This window comes from Xenopus tropicalis, chromosome 5 (genome assembly GCF_000004195.4).
Source record: "Xenopus tropicalis strain Nigerian chromosome 5, UCB_Xtro_10.0, whole genome shotgun sequence".
NCBI classification, from domain to species: domain Eukaryota; kingdom Metazoa; phylum Chordata; class Amphibia; order Anura; family Pipidae; genus Xenopus; species Xenopus tropicalis.
This window is the reverse complement of record NC_030681.2, coordinates 98015411-98036223: the sequence shown is the minus strand read 5'-3', so window position 1 is coordinate 98036223 and position 20813 is coordinate 98015411. Positions and strand designations below refer to the sequence as shown.

Genomic DNA, 20813 nt, shown 5'->3' with positions numbered 1-20813 from the left:
AAACATCCAGTCTTAACCAGACCAATACAACTAAGCACAGCCCCACTTTCTTTAGCAGGCTTAAAGCAGGCCTCTAAACAAATACATCTCCATAGTTGGGTTTTCTGTCCAAGATCCATCACATTGCTGTGCTGGATACTTTGCACTAATGTTGTCATAAAACTACATCTGTCACAGTGAATAGCTAGTCATGTGGAATTAGGTACTGCCAGTAAAAAGTATAGAGAAGTTTGGCATGTTGAGATTTTACCTTAGTCACCTTTAGTCATTGTTTATGCCATTTTCCCACATTGGCATAGGTATCTTACAGCCCTGTTGGACTTTTTTGTAGCTTTGGATATGTTTTTATTTTGTCTGCCCAAGACACCCAAGAACTTCTTGAATTTAATAAAGTAATGTGGTCACATAGTCATCAGGCTGAGCATTCCTCATTGGCTGAACCAACTGCATTACATTCAGTGAAAATGTCTTCCTTCTGTTCTTAAGGGGGGGGCTCTTTTCTTTTATTTATATATGTGTGAAAAAATATCTCTTACTATTGGTCTATAATAGCCTCTAGAGCATAGGTAAATAATTATTATGTCCTCTAACAAGTACCATCCCATTATTAATAGCATTTCCTCACAACTTAATGTCTCTGTGCTTTTTCTGGCTTATTTATATTCTTTCTATGGAATGGTGCCAATATCATACTTAATACTCAGGGTGAGGTCCTATTTCTTACCCCTGACCTTTGCTCTCGAGAAACACTAACCTATTCCACCTTGTCAATCTCCCTAATTTTCAAGTGCGGCCATGGGGGAATTAAAAAAATACTGAAAGATGTCTTAATTTATGACATATTTGCATTCTGTGCTGCTCTTAAGGACAAACTTACACCCCACTGCATAAGGTTAGAATACTACAGGTATCGGACCCCTTTTGTGGAAACCCATTATCCAGAAAGTTCCAAATTACAGAAAGGCCATCTCCCATAGACTCCATTTTAATTAAATAATTCACATTTTTAATAACGGTTTCCTATTTCTCTGTAATAATAAATCAGTACTTTGTACTTGATTCCAACCAAGATATAATTAATTCTTATTGGAGCCAAAACAATCCTATTGGGCTTAATTATTGTTTATATAATTTTTTTACCAGACTAGGAGATCCAAATTACGGAGACCCCTTATCTGGAAAACCCCAGGTCCCGAGCATTCTGGATAATGGGTCCCATACCTGTACTACCAACTGCAAGATTCTTTCTCAGAAAAACCCTACCAAACATAGATCTATTAGCTCCTGAAACAGTCCCAAGTACCCATTTCTTTGCCCATGCATATATCAATTAACAATATCCTCCTGTTAGATTAATATAGTACAGAGTCCCTCATGTTAGTTGTTGGGGTGGGGTAAACCTTAAAGGAACAGTAACACCAAAAAATGAAAGTGTATAAAAGTAACTAAAATATAATGTGCTGCTGCCCTGCACTGGTAAAAGTCTACTATAATTTATATAAATAAGCTTCTATGTAACCATGGAGGCAGCCATTCAAAGGAGAAAAGGCACAGGCACATAGCAGATAACAGATAAAACACTATTGTATTCTACAGAACTTATCTGTTATCTGCTATGTAACCTGTTCCTTTTCTCCTTTTTTCCAGCTTGAATGGCTGCCCCCATGGCTACACAGCAGCTTACTATATAAATTATAGTAGTATTACTGTAGCAAACATACCAGTTTTACCAGTGCAGGGCAACAGTGCATTATATTTTTATTACTTTAAAGCTCTTTCATTTTTTGGTGTTACTGTTCCTTTAATAATATGAGACACTGTTCACTTGTTTTCATCAGAAATTAGCTCCACCCCTCAAGAAAGTGTCAGTATCCCTTTACAGTTAATGTTTAACATTATATTATACTTTACAATATATTACCTTCACATCTTGGCACTGTAGCACTCCATACAACATTTCCATCCTGTATTATACAAGTAATGGACTCTGATCCTTGGGTTTTAATAAATCCTTCATCACAATGAAAAGATACTGAACTTCCTAGCAAAAAACGATCTCCAAACCTTCTTCCATTTACTGGAATTCCAGGATCATGGCATTCATTTTGACCAAATGCTGGGTGAGTTAGAAAAATAAGAATCAAAAGAGTAGAATTAAAGTTAGATAGGTACATACATAGGCAGAATAAGGAACATTCTATTCAAAATGGTTGCATATTGTATAGATCACAGTCCCCATTCAAGCAGAAATCAATGTAAAGAAAAGTAGTTCCATAACAATTGTTCCCCCATTTAGAATGTTAAAAGTAAATGAACATTACATTTTTAGTGATGAATAAAAAATTCTAGACAACACTGTTGAAAAACCTCTCCTAGATTCAGTTTTCACTTAATACTCACAAATTGATGCATGGTGTTTATTTGTATGAAAGCAAGTAGCCACAGTTGCTTTGTGCATAGCATTTAAATGGATACAGCAGTTATGTACACAGTTTTGCTTTAAGTGCTGTGCCAAAGAATTGTAAAGTCCTATAGTCAGCACTGTCTGATCTGACTGCTCTTATTGGCAAAAGTTCAGCTACTATCACATGGGAGAATATAATTTCAACTTAATTGGCTAAAAAACAAATCTAACTTTACTATAAATCAGTGGGTGGTAGATCAACTGTACAAACATAAATTACCAAATTACAGTGGCACTGCAAATGTATAACACATTTTAATCTGAATGATGCCTCAATTAATTTGCTAGTTAATATTCCAGCTACTGAGTTTCTGTGCAACAGGATGGGTACAACTGTACAAGCTGTCCCTTGTAATAATAAATAAATAATAATAATAATAATAATAATAATAATAATAATAATAATAATAATAAAGGAAATAATTGATTGCCCGCTCCCCACCCTAGAACAAATTTACATCTCCTGATGTCGGAAAAAAGCTATGGACATTGTACATGATTTGACTCATCCTGGCCATTGTCTCTTTCAGCTCTTGCCATTAGGGAAGAGATATAGAGTACTGAAAGCCAGGACTAACCGGTTGAGAAATAGCTTTTATCCAAAAGCAATTATGGCTTTAAATATGAAATAGTAAAGTGTTGCTGTGTGTGTCTATTTTTGCTATTATGTCCTGCGCTTTTGAGTCGTTTTGCTTCTTTTAAATTTTGTTGTTTACTATTTGACAATGACAATAAAGATATATTCTATTCTTCTTCTGTTCTTTCCTTCTGTCTGTGGTAGCCTGTGACATACATAAAACATGCCCTGGGCCACACATTGGAAACTTGCAAGTTTCATTACTGGTGCTCTCAGATCTGACTGTGGACTATGCACTCTAAATCTGAAGAGGATTTTTGTGACAGGGATTATACAGGGATTAAACAGTGGAAGTGCACAATGCAGTCACAACTGGCCCATTCCTATCAGGCAGTCAAAGCAGCAACACTGTAACAAAGGCTGTGCACTTTGTACAACATAACTGTAGGGGATATTGTACATTACCAGGCTTGATGATTTTCTTAAACATATTGTAAACTAATGTGTCATAAACAGATTACACTGCCATTCATCTGCCCTTTTCTCATACTTGTGGTAGTTATCATTCAATACCATAAATAAATGGAACACAAATCTGCAAATTTAAAAGTATTCATTTTACTTTTAAATTTCATGCCACACATTCAGTGTTTTACTGACTTGTATAAGTAATATTAAATCCTCTTCCAGTTGTTGAGTGATCCGACTGAAATTCCAAACGCACAATGTGACTATTGCTGGCAATTTGAGAAGGCACTTCATTTCCAGAAAAAGTACCAAGTGCTGGTAGCTCTGAAACACCTTCATCCTTCACGGCAACATAATCAAACTGAGGTTCCACGCCAAAGTCATTAAAAATCAGATGAATTCTGCTTCCTGGTTCAGATATTATTAACCATACACAGTTCATGTTGTTTCCATACTCTTCGGGGTAGTTTGGAGAAAGGATTATTCCAGAAGGTGTAGTAAAATTGAAAAAACAAGAGACTGTAAACACAAATGCAAAATATAATAAAATGTTATTTCTTGGTTCTTAGCAAGTACATAAGTAGAGCTAAGTTGTCACATACCATTTGGGATCTTAACAGAATATCATGCAACTCCAAGTGAAGAGATATTTGTTCATCATATCCTGATCATCAGACTATAAAGACTATTAAAACAGTTTCCTTAAGATTTCTTGTCAATTAGTAGTAGCAGTCAGTTTGGACATTTCCCCATTGCTCAAACCTACATACACTAATGGGTTTATTTATCAGTTTTTGAGTTTGTGAATTTGAGGGTTTTTTTCTAAATCGAATTAACTGCACTTCGAATGGTCACCTATTTATTAATAAAAAAATTGGATATTTTGAATTTTTCAAGTTTACAAGCTCTAAAATCTCAAAAAAGCTCGAGGATATGGCTTGACTTTACCTATGACAACTTCTATTGACTTCTTTAGAAACCGACAAGCTTTTAGATAGCAAATTTTTACATTTCAGTTTTCAGGTTTTTCGCACTTAAAGGAGAAGGAAAGGTTAATAAAGCGTTAATATCAAGCTGCAGACATACCTTCAGTTGTCTCAATAGTGCCCTTAAGTCTCCCCATATTTCTCCCGTTTAGATGATCAGAAACCAGACAGGAAGAAAAAACGCTGAGAGTAATGAAAGTTCCCATAATTCCTCACTCCTGCACAGACACCCAGACCAAGTGAACATGCTCAGTTAGTAATCTATGAGTCAGCTTCCTGCTGATTGGCTGAAGGGGGGGGGTGAGTTCTTAGCATTCTTGAGGGAGGGGGGAGCAGCAGAGAGGAGAGAACTGAAAGCTGTGTGTCTGTATCAGAGGAAAACAGACACAACTAATCTTTTTACAGAGAAGTCAGTGCATCGTTTCTGTGAGTGCTTATGGCTGTATTTACATAGACCTTTCGGATAAAGCTTACTTAATTTTTACCTTTCTTTCTCCTTTAATAAAGACCAGACATTTGAGTTTTCGAATCATAACTCATTCAATTTTGTAAGCACAAAAAAACTTAAATCAAGAAAAAAAAATCAAACTCAACTGATGATAATTCACCCTAATTGTACATGACATTTTCTCACACAGAAAGCCTTTTTGGAAGGTCAAGTATCTGTCTACAATAGGACAATGGTTACAAGTCATTTAGAAGTTTAAATACAGGGTCGGACCAGGAAAAAACTGGGTGAGCCCCGGCGGCCCAGACCCGATCCCCGCAGGGCACTCCACCGATCCTCTGATATCTCTCCTCCAATGTGCCGCAGGTAAGTTTCATTTACACGTACTCGGGAGAGGGGGATGGATGGGTGGGGGCCCTGCTGGGAGGTGTGTGAAGGCCATGGTGGGGCCATTGGGGGGTGCAGAGGCCCCTGAGGCAGATGCCCTGGTGAGCCCTGCACCCCCTGTTTAGACCCTATTCAGATGTATTTTATGTCTTAATGTGCACTGCATTTTGGGTGAAGGTGAAGTAATAAGTAAACAACTATTCTTCTAACCTCATATCTCAGAAAGAATCTCAGTATCTAATAAGGTAGGATTTCACTTTCAGTTTCAGAAGGGTAAGTTGTCTAGTGCCCCCTATTTTTCTCCTAGTTCTGGCACTAAATCATACATGCGAATAGTATTTAAAAAACATATAAATAATACAGCACAACAAGAAAATATTTTTGGGCATGTTTCAGTTAGGTGAATGCAATCATTTTTTTCTAATTGCATCCATATTTTGCTACAGAACCTTTCAGGGGAAGCTAGAAAACTGCAAGATAAAAAAATGATCTGCTTTCTTGCTTATATCACCAGCATTTACAACTACCAAAAGCCCCCCCCCTGCTCTTGAAGCATTAGGAAAGTAGAAGGATGGGTCACTAAGTTTCACAACAGCTAGGATAATCAGGTGCTAGAAAGACTATCAATATACTTTTGAAGCATGCATCTATATAAAACAAATATCATACTCCCAATGTGTTCTCAAATACTCTTGGGGGGCATTTACTAACTAAATATACTTGATAAAGGAAATATTTTGCTGTCAGTTACCTACAGAGCATTTCCCATTAATATCAAGGTAAAAGATCTTTCGTCATGTGTGTTCATGTGAAAAAGGATTATGTCAACTCAACATATGCTCAGGATGCTGAGGAGATATAAAAAAAAACTAAGGATTTAAATGGATGAAACTGGGAAAAAAATCAATTTACATGACAGATGGAAATGAAAAAAAAACTTAAATTTACATGATGTTGCTTCTGTACAAGCCTTTTCCCAAACAAAATAATGCACTTGCCAACACCATGCTTGTCATCCACTCGTTCATGCATGAATTCTTCTTCAAGCATGCAAAGTTGTTCATACTCAGTAAGCATGTTTTTTAGCCTTCAAGTACAATTTTATTTAATTTTTTTAGCTTTTTTGACAGAACTGCTACCTGCATTACTTTTCACTGAAAAAAAAACCTCTTCAGGATTTAGTATTGTGGTTATGAGTAGAGAAAGTTATGTTAAGTGTATGTTTCTTTATTATTTATATCTGCACAATAGCTACATTAGCTAAACATACTTTTTGTCTTCAATAGTGCCAAATGTTTATTGTGTTATTGTAGTAAGATTATTGATACAAATTCTTATAAAAAGAAAATAAAGTACTCAAACCTCAACTACTGATTCATACCTTGGAAGCCACTAGAGCCTAAATAGTAATTTTAGATTGCTGTTGCCTCAGCTATTTCAGTATTAAATCCAGTCGTTTACAACTCCTGCCTTTAGGTAACCCGCTATTTGGAAGTCTTGGGTATCAGAACACATCGCCTCTCACTATATATCATTCATTTTGGGGTAAAATTCCCATTTCATCTCACTGGACTTAATGTATTTTGAGAGTCAGTAACCTCTGCCTCTCACTGTACAGGTCCTTTTCAAAAAATTAGCATATTGTGATAAAGTTCATTATTTTCTGTAATGTACTGATAAACATTAGACTTTCATATATTTTAGATTCATTACACACAACTGAAGTAGTTCAAGCCTTTTCTTGTTTTAATATTGATGATTGTGGCATACAGCTCATGAAAACCCAAAATTCCTATCTCAAAAAATTAGCATATCATGAAAAGGTTCTCTAAACGAGCTATTAACCTAATCATCTGAATCAACAAATTAACTCTAAAAACCTGCAAAAGATTCCTGAGGCTTTTAAAAACTCCCAGCCTGGTTCATTACTCAAAACCGCAATCATGGGTAAGACTGCCGACCTGACTGCTGTCCAGAAGGCCATCATTGACACCCTCAAGCAAGAGGGTAAGACACAAAAAGAAATTTCTGAACATATAGGCTGTTCCCAGAGTGCTGTATCAAGGCACCTCAGTGGGAAGTCTGTGGGAAGGAAAAAGTGTGGCAGAAAACGCTGCACAACGAGAAGAGGTGACTGGGCCCTGAGGAAGATTGTGGAGAAGGACCGATTCCTGACCTTGGGGGACCTGCGGAAGCAGTGGACTGAGTCTGGAGTAGAAACATCCAGAGCCACCGTGTACAGGCGCGTGCAGGAAATGGGCTACAGGTGCTGCATTCCCCAGGTCAAGCCACTTTTGAACCAGAAACAGCGGCAGAAGCGCCTGACCTGGGCTACAGAGAAGCAGCACTGGACTGTTGCTCAGTGGTCCAAAGTATGTCATTCGGAAATCAAGGTGCCAGAGTCTGGAGGAAGACTGGGGAGAGGGAAATGCCAAAATGCCTGAAGTCCAGTGTCAAGTACCCACAGTCAGTGATGGTCTGGGGTGCCATGTCAGCTGCTGGTGTTGGTCCACTGTGTTTTATCAAGGGCAGGGTCAATGCAGCTAGCTATCAGGAGATTTTGGAGCACTTCATGCTTCCATCTGCTGAAAAGCTTTATGGAGATGAAGATTTCATTTTTCAGCATGACCTGGCACCTGCTCACAGTGCCAAAACCACTGGTAAATGGTTTACTGACCATGGTATTACTGTGCTCAATTGGCCTGCCAACTCTCCTGACCTGAACCCCATAGAGAATCTGTGGGATATTGTGAAGAGAAAGTTGAGAGACACAAGACCCAACACTCTGGATGAGCTTAAGGCCGCTATTGAAGCATCCTGGGCCTCCATAACACCTGAGCAGTGCCACAGGCTGATTGCCTCCATGCCACGCCACATTGAAGCAGTCATTTCTGCAAAAGGATTCCCGACCAAGTATTGAGTGCATAACTGAACATAATTATTTGAAGGTTGACTTTTTTTGTATTAAAAACACTTTTCTTTTATTGGGCGGATGAAATATGCTAATTTTTTGAGATAGGAATTTTGGGTTTTCATGAGCTGTATGCCACAATCATCAATATTAAAACAAGAAAAGGCTTGAACTACTTCAGTTGTGTGTAATGAATCTAAAATATATGAAAGTCTAATGTTTATCAGTACATTACAGAAAATAATGAACTTTATCACAATATGCTAATTTTTTGAAAAGGACCTGTATAATGTAGGGAGGGTATTTTATTAACACTCATAATAAAGCACTTTAAATGAGAAGGAAAAGCCACTGTGTCATTTATTGGCAATCAGTTAGTCACAATAGTGCAAGCTAGAGCTCTATATTTATTTTGCAGAATGAATTACCATGCCTGAGTAAGCAGCCATAGAAGCTCCCTCTGTCTGCTGACATTGTAGCTTAGCCTGACGTCACTTCCTTGCCTGCATACTTCTCCCTGGGACAGCTCTCAATTCAGATTAACAGCAAAAAGGGGAGGGTGGAGGAGCAGAGGGGAGGGGGAGAGAGGAGCAAATTGAGAAGGTTCATGCTGTGCCTTTTTTTTGCTGAAAAAAGTTTCTCTACACTCTGCATTCTTGTGCAGTTTCCCCATCAGCATGTGATATTAGCCCAAAGCAGAGCAGGGGTAGCAGCATAAAAACATGTAACTGAGTAGAATTGCCACAGTTTGCATGATATCAGCAGATTGGGGTTTGTCATTATTCCAGCTTGCAGTGCATCATTAAAGAAAGACTAAAGCTTTTGCAAGCACAATTGACAAGGCTGGATGTTTCTCCATGACAGTATCCCGTTTACAATAGCATGCTCCTACAATGTGTTTTTAAAATCCCAGAAGCCTTTTTGTCCAGTTAAGGCCATCAAATCAGAGCTGATTCCTGTTTAAAGCATCCTCTTTAATCACTTCCTGGCTTAAACATTATAAACTGAGGACTAGTGCATGCCCCTAGATCTTGCCTCTCCTCACCTTATGAATTCTAGTCTTGTCATGGCTAAAAAACAATTCTTGCCTTGTCTGTGATCCTTGGCTTGTCTTTCTTAAGAGTGTGCCTTGTATAGTATCCTATATCTGTCCTGCATTTTCTTGAAATGCGTATTTTCAATATTTGTTGCATTGTCTAACAATATCTTTAAAGTATGTCCAACAATTATTACTAAAATTTCAGTGCAACTTCATATAGTACTGCATGTACTATTCAATGTTAAAAAGGGTGAATAAAGTGGGACAGATTAGTAAAATTATTAAATGAGAACCAGAAAAGACGAAAAGTGAATTTGTGGAAAAGATCCTAGAGCAAAGTAAAAGCTGTCAATCAGAATTTGCTGATCAAAGCTCTTAAACCTGTCAAAAGAAATTATGCATTTTTCACAGAATCATGTCTCTTTGAGTGAAGTCATCCATTCAAAAGGTTAAGCTTACAGTCACCAAAGTGGGATTTCAATACTATGGAAAATAGTCAGAAATGCCAAATATTATATATATATATATATATATATATATATCACTCCTTGCAGTGTCTGCAAAATAAAATTATTATTTATTTATTTTTTTTTTTTATCTTGCGGGGTGCACAGCCGAGTTTGATTATTTAACAGTAAATATTTCACGACCAGCACACCATGTAAAATTATCATACATTTATTGCAACCATATTGTATAAAGAATCTGACGTTTTGGTCCTAAACAGGACCTTTCTTAAGGATGTATATATAATATCCAAGAGTACTTTGATTTTACAGTTAATATAGGTAAACATTTTCTTTTTTCTATTGTGTCTTATACATAAATGTGAATACAATGTAATATTCACACATATATATATTTATATTACTGGCATATTTCAACAGTTGTGATGAGGTTTTGCATATGATGCATCCAGGACTTAGTGGAGAAGAGAATATCATATTAAATTTGAATTGCATCCACAATAAAGATCAAGGACTTCATTGTTGAAAGGCTACTTTCCTATCTGCTGTGTTGGATTTGATCGCTGTAAATGTTATATTTTCTGACTTTAAATAAAAGGAAAAAACATTATGTGTCCTTGTTACTTCCATTCGTACATATTTATTTTATAATTTGCGTTCTTCCTTAGATGGTTTGTTTTTACACATTTCAGTATTGTTTGTTATAATCTACAATTCTATTCTAGGTTTATGGCAGCATTTTTTTAAAGATTTTAATTCCAGTATACTGTATTCTTTATTCATTTTGTCTTGTTATATAAGGTGATTGTTTAACAATATTTATTCCACTATAGAATACTTACAAACACAACTTGGCTTATTTCCCGACCACTGATTATTTTGTTGGCATGTGATAGTTTTTTCTCCCACAAGTTCAAAAGCTGCCTGACATTCAAAGGTCAGCACATCTCCGTGAAGAAAACTGCTACCATTCCGTTTGCCGTACATTGGGATTCCTGGATCACCACAACCTCCCTTTTCTATTTCTAAAAAAAAACAAAAAAAATAAGTTAATAGTGCCCACACAAAAAGTTACATTTAGACTAAATTATATAAATATACTTTTACATCAGATATATTATGCAGAGCAGAGGGCTTTACCACACTCCTTAAATGAAGCTGTTGATACATCTTTACTACATGTAGATCCTATATATTACCTAAAGTTTTGTGTATATTGTATTACATTGATATCGCTCCTATCCATATATTTTAGAACTGGATGGATTTAAAGAGTATATGTGGTCTGTGAAGGATGTTTTAAAAGCAGAGAAAATTGTTTAATGCAGATTGTTTGCAGTTATATGCTGACCTCCAATCTTAATCTAGTTGTCTCATACTTGACAAACATTCATTAATGCAGCAACGCAGTAAAGACTAGAGAAGCAAAATTTTGATAACTCAGCTCTGCAGCAGACTGAATATATATCTAAAGAGGATTCTCAATGACTCAACAGAGGCTGTTTAGGCTGCACACACAACTCCATTCAACATTTGTGCAGGAAGCAATATAGCATTCAATATATCATTTAACTTCATCATTTATTTGAAGAACAATATTTCATAAAAACATTTCCCTAAATCCATCAGTACCAAGGTAATACAATATAGCTATCTAGATTAATATATTACAAGTTTTTAATTTTTTTACTAATCTTTATTTGTGAAGATTAGAAGTATTTGGCTTTATTTCATTTCTACAAAGTATGGTGTTATGGCTCTTGAATTATTAAGCAAAAACTTTCAAATGTCACAATGTATGAATAAACCAAACTATCTCAGATTTAAATAAACAGACCATGTGTTTGCTATAACACTCAACTGACAAGCAATGGACCTGGAACATAGGATTACATTTTTCTGTAGACTAAAACAAATGACTAAAGTGAGAAATGGAAAGAAATCAGGTCATATTATTGCAGGTGACAACATGGCTACTATCTTCCCCTTCAAAAAACAGGTGCCAGGATATTTTTACCCTTCTTGAATTATCAAGGATGTACATACCACATCCAGAATATACTATAAATGTATTTTTTTTCTAGGGGCTAAAGAGGGAAAAATAATAACTGTAATAGTCTGTAATTAATCCCAACCCACAAGTCAGTTATTTCCAAGGTATTGCTTGTAAAACATCAGGAAAACAGACATTTCAAATGGTCTATTATAAAACACCAGTTGCAAGGATACATTTCTAAACAATTAACTTCAAGCAGCTCACAAACATGTAGTCTTCCAACTTATTTAGCTCACAACATCAGTAAGACCATATGTTAGACATCTTCAATTGTAATAACATTGGATTGTTAGATTTTATTTATTTATTTTTTTGTTGGGTCTTTTCTAATGTTCTATATGAAAGACAGTTAAGAGTAAACACAATCTGGTGCTCTTACACATGCATGCAAACACCATATTACAAACGTTTAGAAAAGCATCTTGTTATAGCCAAGTAAAACTGTTACTTGAAGGGAAATTCCACCAGATGAAAAGACAACTCTTTTCCAGCAAGTCTGTATATTTATTTTCATAATGAGAAGGCTTGTGTAGGATAAATGTGCAGGTAAAATGCCAATGACTATGAATGATACAGGTTAGCATTCCCAAATCCCCAAGAAGATGAAAGTAAAACACACTGGACCTACAAGCTTGACCTCCACAGTAAATGCTTAAAACATTAATCTAGTTCATCTATCATTCATTAGTTATTTTTCTCTCTGTGCAAATTGTATAATAAATGGCATTAGTACAATTGGATGGATATCATCATACACTTGCGCAACAGACATGTAATTTATGGCAACTGTTTTCAGCTACACAAAACACAAAAATAAGAGGCTTTTCAATCATTTTTCTAACACTGATGCAAAGGCACACTGTGAAAAAAGAAATAAAGAAACATTTATGATCTCAGGAACAGTGTGCAAAGTGCAGTTCGGACTGTACATTTGTGTGCAATTCTACTGTGCCTGTTGACGCAAACTACTATGGGATCCCTGAAATTTCCGTCACATTTGGGATGGCAGTAGCTCCAGGGTTCCATGGCATTATTGTTATGATATGTTTATTTTATCACCATTTACTTTGTCTATATTGCTTTTTAATATCTGAAGGTAATAAAATTGAATCATAAAATATAATGGCTTAATTTATATATTTTAATTTTTTTCTTGCTACTTTAGAGTATTAGAGCGAAAGTCCCATCGAAAATGGGACTATAGAGCTGCTTGTACTACTTTAAGTGATTGCAGTGTATTTTTTAATGGTCTTATTAAAACACGTTTTTATACTATGTTGTAATGTATCACTCTTTAGTTGCTTAAAGGCATACTGTCACAGGAAAATATGTTTTTTTCAAAACAGATCAGTTAATATAGCTTCTCCAGCAGAATCCTGCATTGAAATTCATTTTTCAAAAATGCAAACATATTTTTTTGTTATATTTAATTTTCAAATTTCAAATGGTGCTAGCCATATTCTTTATTTCCCAGGGTGCCACCGTCATGTGACCTGTGCTCTGATAAACTTCAGTCACGCTTTACTGCTGATCTGTAAATTGGAGTGCTATCACCCCCCCTGCCCCAGGAGCCAATCAGCAGAACAATGGAAAGGTATCAAGATAGCAGCTCCCAGTAGATATCAGAATAGCACTCAATAGTAAGAAATCCAAGTCCAACTTGAGACTCCTCCAGTTACATGGGAGTAAGAGAAACAATAGGTTATCTGAAAGCAGTTCTAATGTGTAGCGCTGGCTCCTTCTAAAAGCTCAGACTCGGGCACAATGCACTAAAATGGCTGCCTACACACCAATATATCAAGTAAAAAAAATACATTTGTTGGTTCAAGAATAAAATTGCAAATGGAGTGAATTATTTGCTATTTAAACAGTGTAATTTAGAAATAAATAGTACACCATAAAAATCCTGACAGAATCCCTGAAAGTACCTGAAAGATGGGAAGCAATCTGATGTATTTGTATGCAGACTGGAGAGGGTGTTTATAGAGTACCCATCAATAACTCTGGCTACTAATTTAGAGTGACTGTTAAACAATAAAGGGTCTAAAAAGTTGTCTTACTAATATGTTTTTGGTTCTAAATAAATACTACAATACTACCCAATTGCACCCATGTGTTGCAAGCACACACATATTTTTTTATTGAAAAAAATAAATAAACCTCTGCTGTATATTAAAAATATATCCAAAACCAGGAAGATTCTAATAATGTCACATTACATTGCAGTACAATGCTTTCTATTTATATTTCTATTCTATTTCTGAACATTTCATCTATAACACCATGCTACACTGCTACAGATTTCTGTAACTGGTTTGATAAAACTGAACAGACTTGAAATTAAGCCTGGAATATAGATAGATAAATTGCTAATGTTAGCAAAGACAGCATATAATAATCTCTTATTGTTCACTTAACTTGAAGTGCTTGATCTTATCACTCAAATGTGAGTTTCATGCATCAAAAAGGCTGAAGGGCAAAGCCATTTTATTTGAATCATTCCAGAAAAGATATGGAAGACTTTGGGATCAAAAAATGAAATGAAGCTAAAAGAATTTTTCACAATTCTGTTTAAGGGAACAACTCATAAAACCGTCCATTGCTTTCTTGCAGTGATGCATTCTCTTCTCTCACCATTATTTATAGAAGACAAGATAAGCATTTCCAATGATAGACTATATTTTAAATTGTCACTATGGACTTATGCTGGCGCACCTTAAGTCGAGTAATGTCATTTTTGAAGGACAGAATAGCTTTCCTTAACTAAGCAATAATAAAGCATGTCACGTAAAGCAACAGCATTATTGCACAACCACATCTTCTGTAGGCATCAGCTTCATTTCTACACTTTGTCCGAGTTTTCATGTTGCTACGACTATAAATAGGATTATAATAAATGTGAATAGTAAAATGTCAGTGAACAATTATGTACATTTCAGATAAGTTATTACAATTGGTGTGTAACAAAATAAACATGGAAATGTTTGTACAAACAATTTAACTTATATTAACCTTTACTAACAGTGAAAAATTGTGTGCTAGTGTGCCTACTGACCATAGGGAACCCTGGAGCTACCACCCTTAATATGGTGGCAATTTTAGGGCTTCAATAAGTGTTCCAGATTAGAAATATATAAAAATATAATTATGTATGCAATTCAAATCTATGGTAACTAATCATCTTGATTTAATCAAAATGCATATTTTGGGGCAGATTTATATTTATAAAATGATGAAGTGTTTTTAAAAACACTTCAAAAATCCCATAGGAATTAAAAGAAAGTGGATGATGTTTTCTGTGGTGAGCTCTAACCATATATTTTGATAAATCTGCCCCAACTTTTTGATTAAATCAAGATGTTTAGTCACCATAGATTTGAATTGTATACTCAAAATTATAAATAGATAAATAGATAGATAATGATAGATAGATAGATGATAGATAGATAGATAGATAGATAGATAGATAGATAGATAGATAGATAGCAAAGTGACCTCAATAATGTTCAACTGTTTGCACTAAATTCAGTGATGGTTGCAGTGTCAAATTCAGTTCCATGCATGTATATTTGAGTTAAACATTCATGTTGAGAGAATGAGTGCAGATTGTGTAATATAGAGGGAGTAGCAATTTATTGCCAATAATGCATTGGCTGGCATTTAAGCATAACTTTGAACTGACTGACATTCTTTTTGATTTTTCATAAGTAAAATCAATGTATTTTTTTCTGCTTGTTTTTTTTTTTCATAAAACTTCCTTATCAAATGTTTGAAATTCTAGCCCTAAGCAGCTATTAGCTCATAATAGGCTTTTAGATTCCACCAAGTTTATGTATTGACAGAAAGCATGAGGTAACTTCTAAACTCATTTTATATTTTTATGAACGAAGAGATGATATTCAAGATATAAAGTAAAAAAAAAAAAAGAATATTTGAGCAGATTTAGTATATGCTGCACACAGATTAAAAATACATTTAAAGAAAGTTTAAGAGTAAAAAATGAAAAAAAAAACAATAATTTGCTTGAGGGGAGAAATCTAGGAATCTGTGAATGCGGCCCTTGGAGCATTGACTAAGTTTTAAAAGAAAACAATCCAAAAGAATATGAGAAATCATTTTTATACAAACTTGGAATGATAAGCATTATATGTAGTCTATTTTCTGTCATGCAGAGAACCTTTCATGAAATTATTCTTTGTCTCTCTATTGTCTCAATAAACAGCCAGAAGTTACAGAAAATTGCTATTTTTTCATAAAACCAGAACAAACAGAATTGCTGGCAGATAATGTAGACCAGTGGCTCTCATTAAAATTCATCTTGAAGCCACCAGAAACAACTGGTGGTCACACAGAAAAATTCCAGTCACTAGTGTGGCCACCACACATTTTTTACAGTTAAAAGGTACAGTACATGGTACAAAGTTAAACAGACAGAATTGACAGAATACACACACATAGACAGTAAAGGATAAATTCAGCCAGCAGTTTTGTTAGATGATGTCGGATCAACAAAACGCATCAGACAAGTCGGATGTAGTCATGTGGGTCAAAATATAATTAACTGTGATGTGTAAACTACAAGTAACTTTGGCCATCCAACGGGACATGCCTATTCGATGTGAACATGGCATACTGTGTCTGCATCTGACATGATCAAGTCACATTCCATCTCTTTCTGCCTGTCTGCTGTTTCTACTTCAGTGCCCCAACATTACCTTAAATTAAACCTTTCTAAGTCAGAATTGGTTTTATTTCTCCCATCCAATCCATACCTTTCAAAGATATCTTTTGCATTTAACAATTTCACTATCACCCCAGGCCCGGTGCCTTGGGGTTATCCTTGATTCTGCCCTGTCCTTCACTCTACATATCCAGTCACTTATCAAATCATTTCACTTTCACCTAAGAAATATTTCCAAAATACGATCATTTATCACCAAAATTCTCATTCACTCTCTCATCATATCACGCCTGGGCTACTGTAACTCTATTCATTGGCCTTCCCCTTCAGAGACTGTCACCTATACATACTGCTGCCAGGCTCCCCCTCTGCTATGCTACTCTGCCAATCCCTGCACTGGCTTCTGCTACCATCCAGAATGAAATTCAAACTAATGACTCTCACATTCAAAGCATTTCCTAACTCTGCTCCACCCTACATCTCTGAATTTATTTCTAGATACCAACCAACCAATTTTTTCCCACATTTTGTCCGACTTTCTTGAAATATTCTGCCTTTAAAAGATTTCTAAATACCCTGTACTACATCTGTCACCTTACTGAATTCTAATATTGGCAATTCCCACACCTTGTGTCTCAACCAATTCTCCTAGACTGTAAACTCTTTTGAGCAGGGCCCTCTTCCACTCTTGCATTGGTTATTGGTTGCTTTGTATGTTAAATTATGTGTAATTCTGTATGTATAAACCATCTTACTGTACAGACACTTATAGCCCACCTCCTATGTTTAAGCTGCCATTTATATGTGACCCTATAGGATTTCCCAACAACTATAAAACTATACTAATATTGTCATCCAAAGGAGAACCTTTTCACTAAACACTTAACAGTAATCTAATGAAATAGTCTTGGGTTGCACGAGATGTCTGTAGTAAGGGCAGACGCTGCATCTATTGCACCATAGAGGTGAAGCCCACTGTATACAGTATTTTACAATTTAGTACAACGGTAACACTGTCCAAATGCCGATGTACAAGTGTCTGTAGCTTAAGCTGTACTAATAGACCAACTTTAGAAGTTTCAACAAATTAAATATAGTATTTAGGGACTGAATGTAGTATAGATCTCAGGAATAGTGAGACTGGGGTTTACTTTATTTGTAGGTGATTAACTCCCTGTGCTTCAGGATCCCAATATAATCTGTAAGCTCTGCCAGGGATATTACTTGCCAGTATTGCTATAGTATATCCAGCATTACTAAAATGTTATAAGGTGAACAGCTGTCTAAGATGGACTGGCTCATAGTATTTAAGGAAAGATGGAACACCAAGGCCTCTTCTTAGAAGTGGGGCCATCAAAATGGATCTCTGTATTCTAAATCTGTGATTGCCCCATATGTGTGTAGTCTGGATTGTCTTTAACCTAGTGAACAAAATAGTAGGTGTGTGAACAAAAAAAGAGAATTACATTCACCCAAAAAAGGAAAATGGTTTGGGCTCAGTGGGGGGGGGGGGGGGGGGCAGGTTTATTTGGGGCAGGTTGTAAAGCAACAAATTCCAAGTTAGGTTGTAACACTGTGTAAGAGTCATTCCCGGTGTCTCCCAGTTTTGTAAGGATTAAGGAGGAAGCTCATAAGAAAGTGAAGTAGTTTCCCTGCCGGAGTCTTTTGACTTTTTTGTTTTAAAAATTAGCTAGCAGTGGGTGGGGAAGGGTTCAATGTGAGATTAGGTGCCCAAGCTGGGCTGGGTACTTTACACCACATAGATTGTAGTGGGTGTTTGATCGGTGAGCTTTGTTCAGGTGCAAGATGGTTCTTCAGAGAAATACATAGCGCTGCTAGAAATTTACATGTGTTGTTAGGATTGTGGAAAGTGAAGGTTTGACATTGCCATGTCACAATCAATATAAAGTGGTATCCCCATCTGTAAGGAATTAAATGTTGCTGTAGTTGCAATATAACTGCCCATAGTTCTCTGTGCTTAGCCAAAGTGGCTAGTGAGGGATTATTACTTGTACTGTAGGTTATTTCCTCTCAATGGTTTAGGCTGTCTGAGCAGCTATCAATACTAATTCTTTGCTTTTATTATAATGGAACCTCAATACTATGGGGCTGATTTACTAATCCACAAATCCGAAAAATCAGATTGGAAACGAACATTTTGCGACTTTTTCGTCGCCGTCACAACTTTTTCGTAATTGTTGCGACTTTTTTGTAGCCATTACAACTTGCGCAAATTGTCGCGACTTTTTCGTAGCCGTTACGACTTGCTCGTATATTGACGCGACTTTTTCGTATTGAGCGCTCGTAAACGGCGGGCAAAACTTTCAGACTTTGCATGATTTTGGAAGCCTCCCATAGGACTCAATGGCACTCTGCAGCTCCAACCTGGCCCAAGGAAAGTCCCGATACTGAAGCTTGAATGAATCCGAAACATTCGTACTCGGCAGCGACGGCTACGAAAAAGTCGTGACAATTCGCGCAAGTCGTAATGGCTATGAAAAAGTTGCGACAATTTACGAAAAAATTGCAAAATACCGATCATTACGAAAAAAACGCATTTGGACGCTTTTCGGACGTTCGTGGATTAGTAAATATGCCCCTATGTCTTGTGGGGGTTTAGAGGCAGGTGGCTTTGGGGCCTAATGACCATATTGGGCCAGAGAGTGCTGGTCCCCATTTCTGAGGATAGTGTTTTCTTCCTCTCGATTTACTATGTGTTGCACTAAGTATATGTAAGTCTCTAATGTATCTGTGCCTTCCTCAAGTTCAGATAGATAGAACTAGATAGAAGACCTTATTGTATTTCTCTCATAGTGCTAGTCTGCACAATGGTTGCAGTGAGATCTGTCTTGAGTTGCAGCAACTGGCCATGTAGGATTTGTGTTGTAGGTTGATTTTCTGTCTCATTCCCTGTCCCAGGGGGGCTGCAGTCAGTGGAAGAACAGGGGGAGATGTCTGGCAAAATATCACCCATCATCTCATGGTCATGCCCGGTGCCATCTTGGATTTTAGCCTGTGTTTTATGCTGCTCAGTTCTCTAAAGGAACTGAGACATTGTGGTGTGTTGTTTCTGACATTTTCTCAAAGGTGCAAATTATGGTTCAGGTTTGGTATGATATTAACAAAATCCTTTATGTGGAATTCAGTATTTGGTTAAATAAAAAATATCAATTCTGTGCATCTCTAAAAACAGCTAGGGATCAAGTGGGAAACCTATCCCAGGTGTATTATTTAGCAATAAGGTGTTTGCTTTTAAGCAGATGACTAGTAAATGCAAATTTTTGACTGGTTGCTATGGGTTACTGCATCTGAACAAACTTAAAAAAAAGTTTTTCCCTGCAGTTTTCTATCATTGGCTTATGACATTAGGGCAATTATAAATAAATATATTCAGTGCAACTAAAGATTATAGTAAGGCTGTGTTAAAGAGATATTTAATGCATTTTAGTTAAAGTCTAAATAAAAACAATCTATGCAAAATATATATTTATAATCTCAGGGGATGGTGCATTATACTGCATTATACACTGAATATTGTAAATAATCTATGAGAGATATAACCAGTGTTATAGGATCAGCTGTAGAATCTTTGTAGCAGGTTAACCTAATATAATGTACATTATGGAGTCATTTATTTTTGTAATGCGACAGAAGCAAGATTACTGAAGTTAAGTAGTATGACATGACAAGTAGCATAATATACATTAAACTGTAAGAAATAAATAGTCTCACTGAGTGGAAAGATTATATCAACCAATGCTTCTTAACTGCATTTATTTTAAAGAAAACTGTTTTCATTTGTCCGTCATACATAAAATGATTTATTCATTTAGGACCCAACAGTTTTCACAATCCAAGACTATATTAATTTATTTCAACCGAAGACATCAATTTCATCTTTATAAACATTTTTATAGTTTAGCATTATGCACATAGACACCAACATAGTTAAGGCACTAATTTATATAGTCCTGTTTCTAAGCTGAAGGACCTTCGTCAACATGGGATAAAAATGTTACTATCTGCATACTCCTTGCATTCTTCTTCCTCCATTCCCCTACTCCCCCATTCTTCCCCCTCCATTCTGCTTCCAAAGTTTTGGCTTCAAGGAACCTTTTACCTGCTATGCTTTAGGTTTTAAAAAAAAACAGTCAGCCATCCATGTTTGATATGTTTCAAGCATGACATAGGATATTTAGTAAAGAGGTGGAAGTCACAGCAAGTAAGTTATCACCTGAAGTATCATGCCATGGACCATCTATTTAATCCTTTGTTGGTAGGAAACATGGTTCATCAAAATGTTACGGTTCTCCTTAGAGACATTTTACC

General features: G+C 36.0%; 1 protein-coding gene across 1 annotated transcript in view; it reads right to left on the bottom strand.

The window, feature by feature from the left end:
• csmd1 (CUB and Sushi multiple domains 1) overlaps positions 1–20813 on the bottom strand; it is a 716970-nt gene that overhangs the window by 218062 nt on the left and 478095 nt on the right. Inside the window, exons 14-16 of the mRNA XM_031902727.1 lie at positions 10590–10772; positions 3702–4028; positions 1922–2116 (exon numbers count right to left, since the gene is read on the bottom strand). Coding sequence (XP_031758587.1) covers positions 1922–2116; positions 3702–4028; positions 10590–10772 — 705 coding nt within the window. The remainder of the gene's footprint in view (positions 1–1921; positions 2117–3701; positions 4029–10589; positions 10773–20813) is intronic.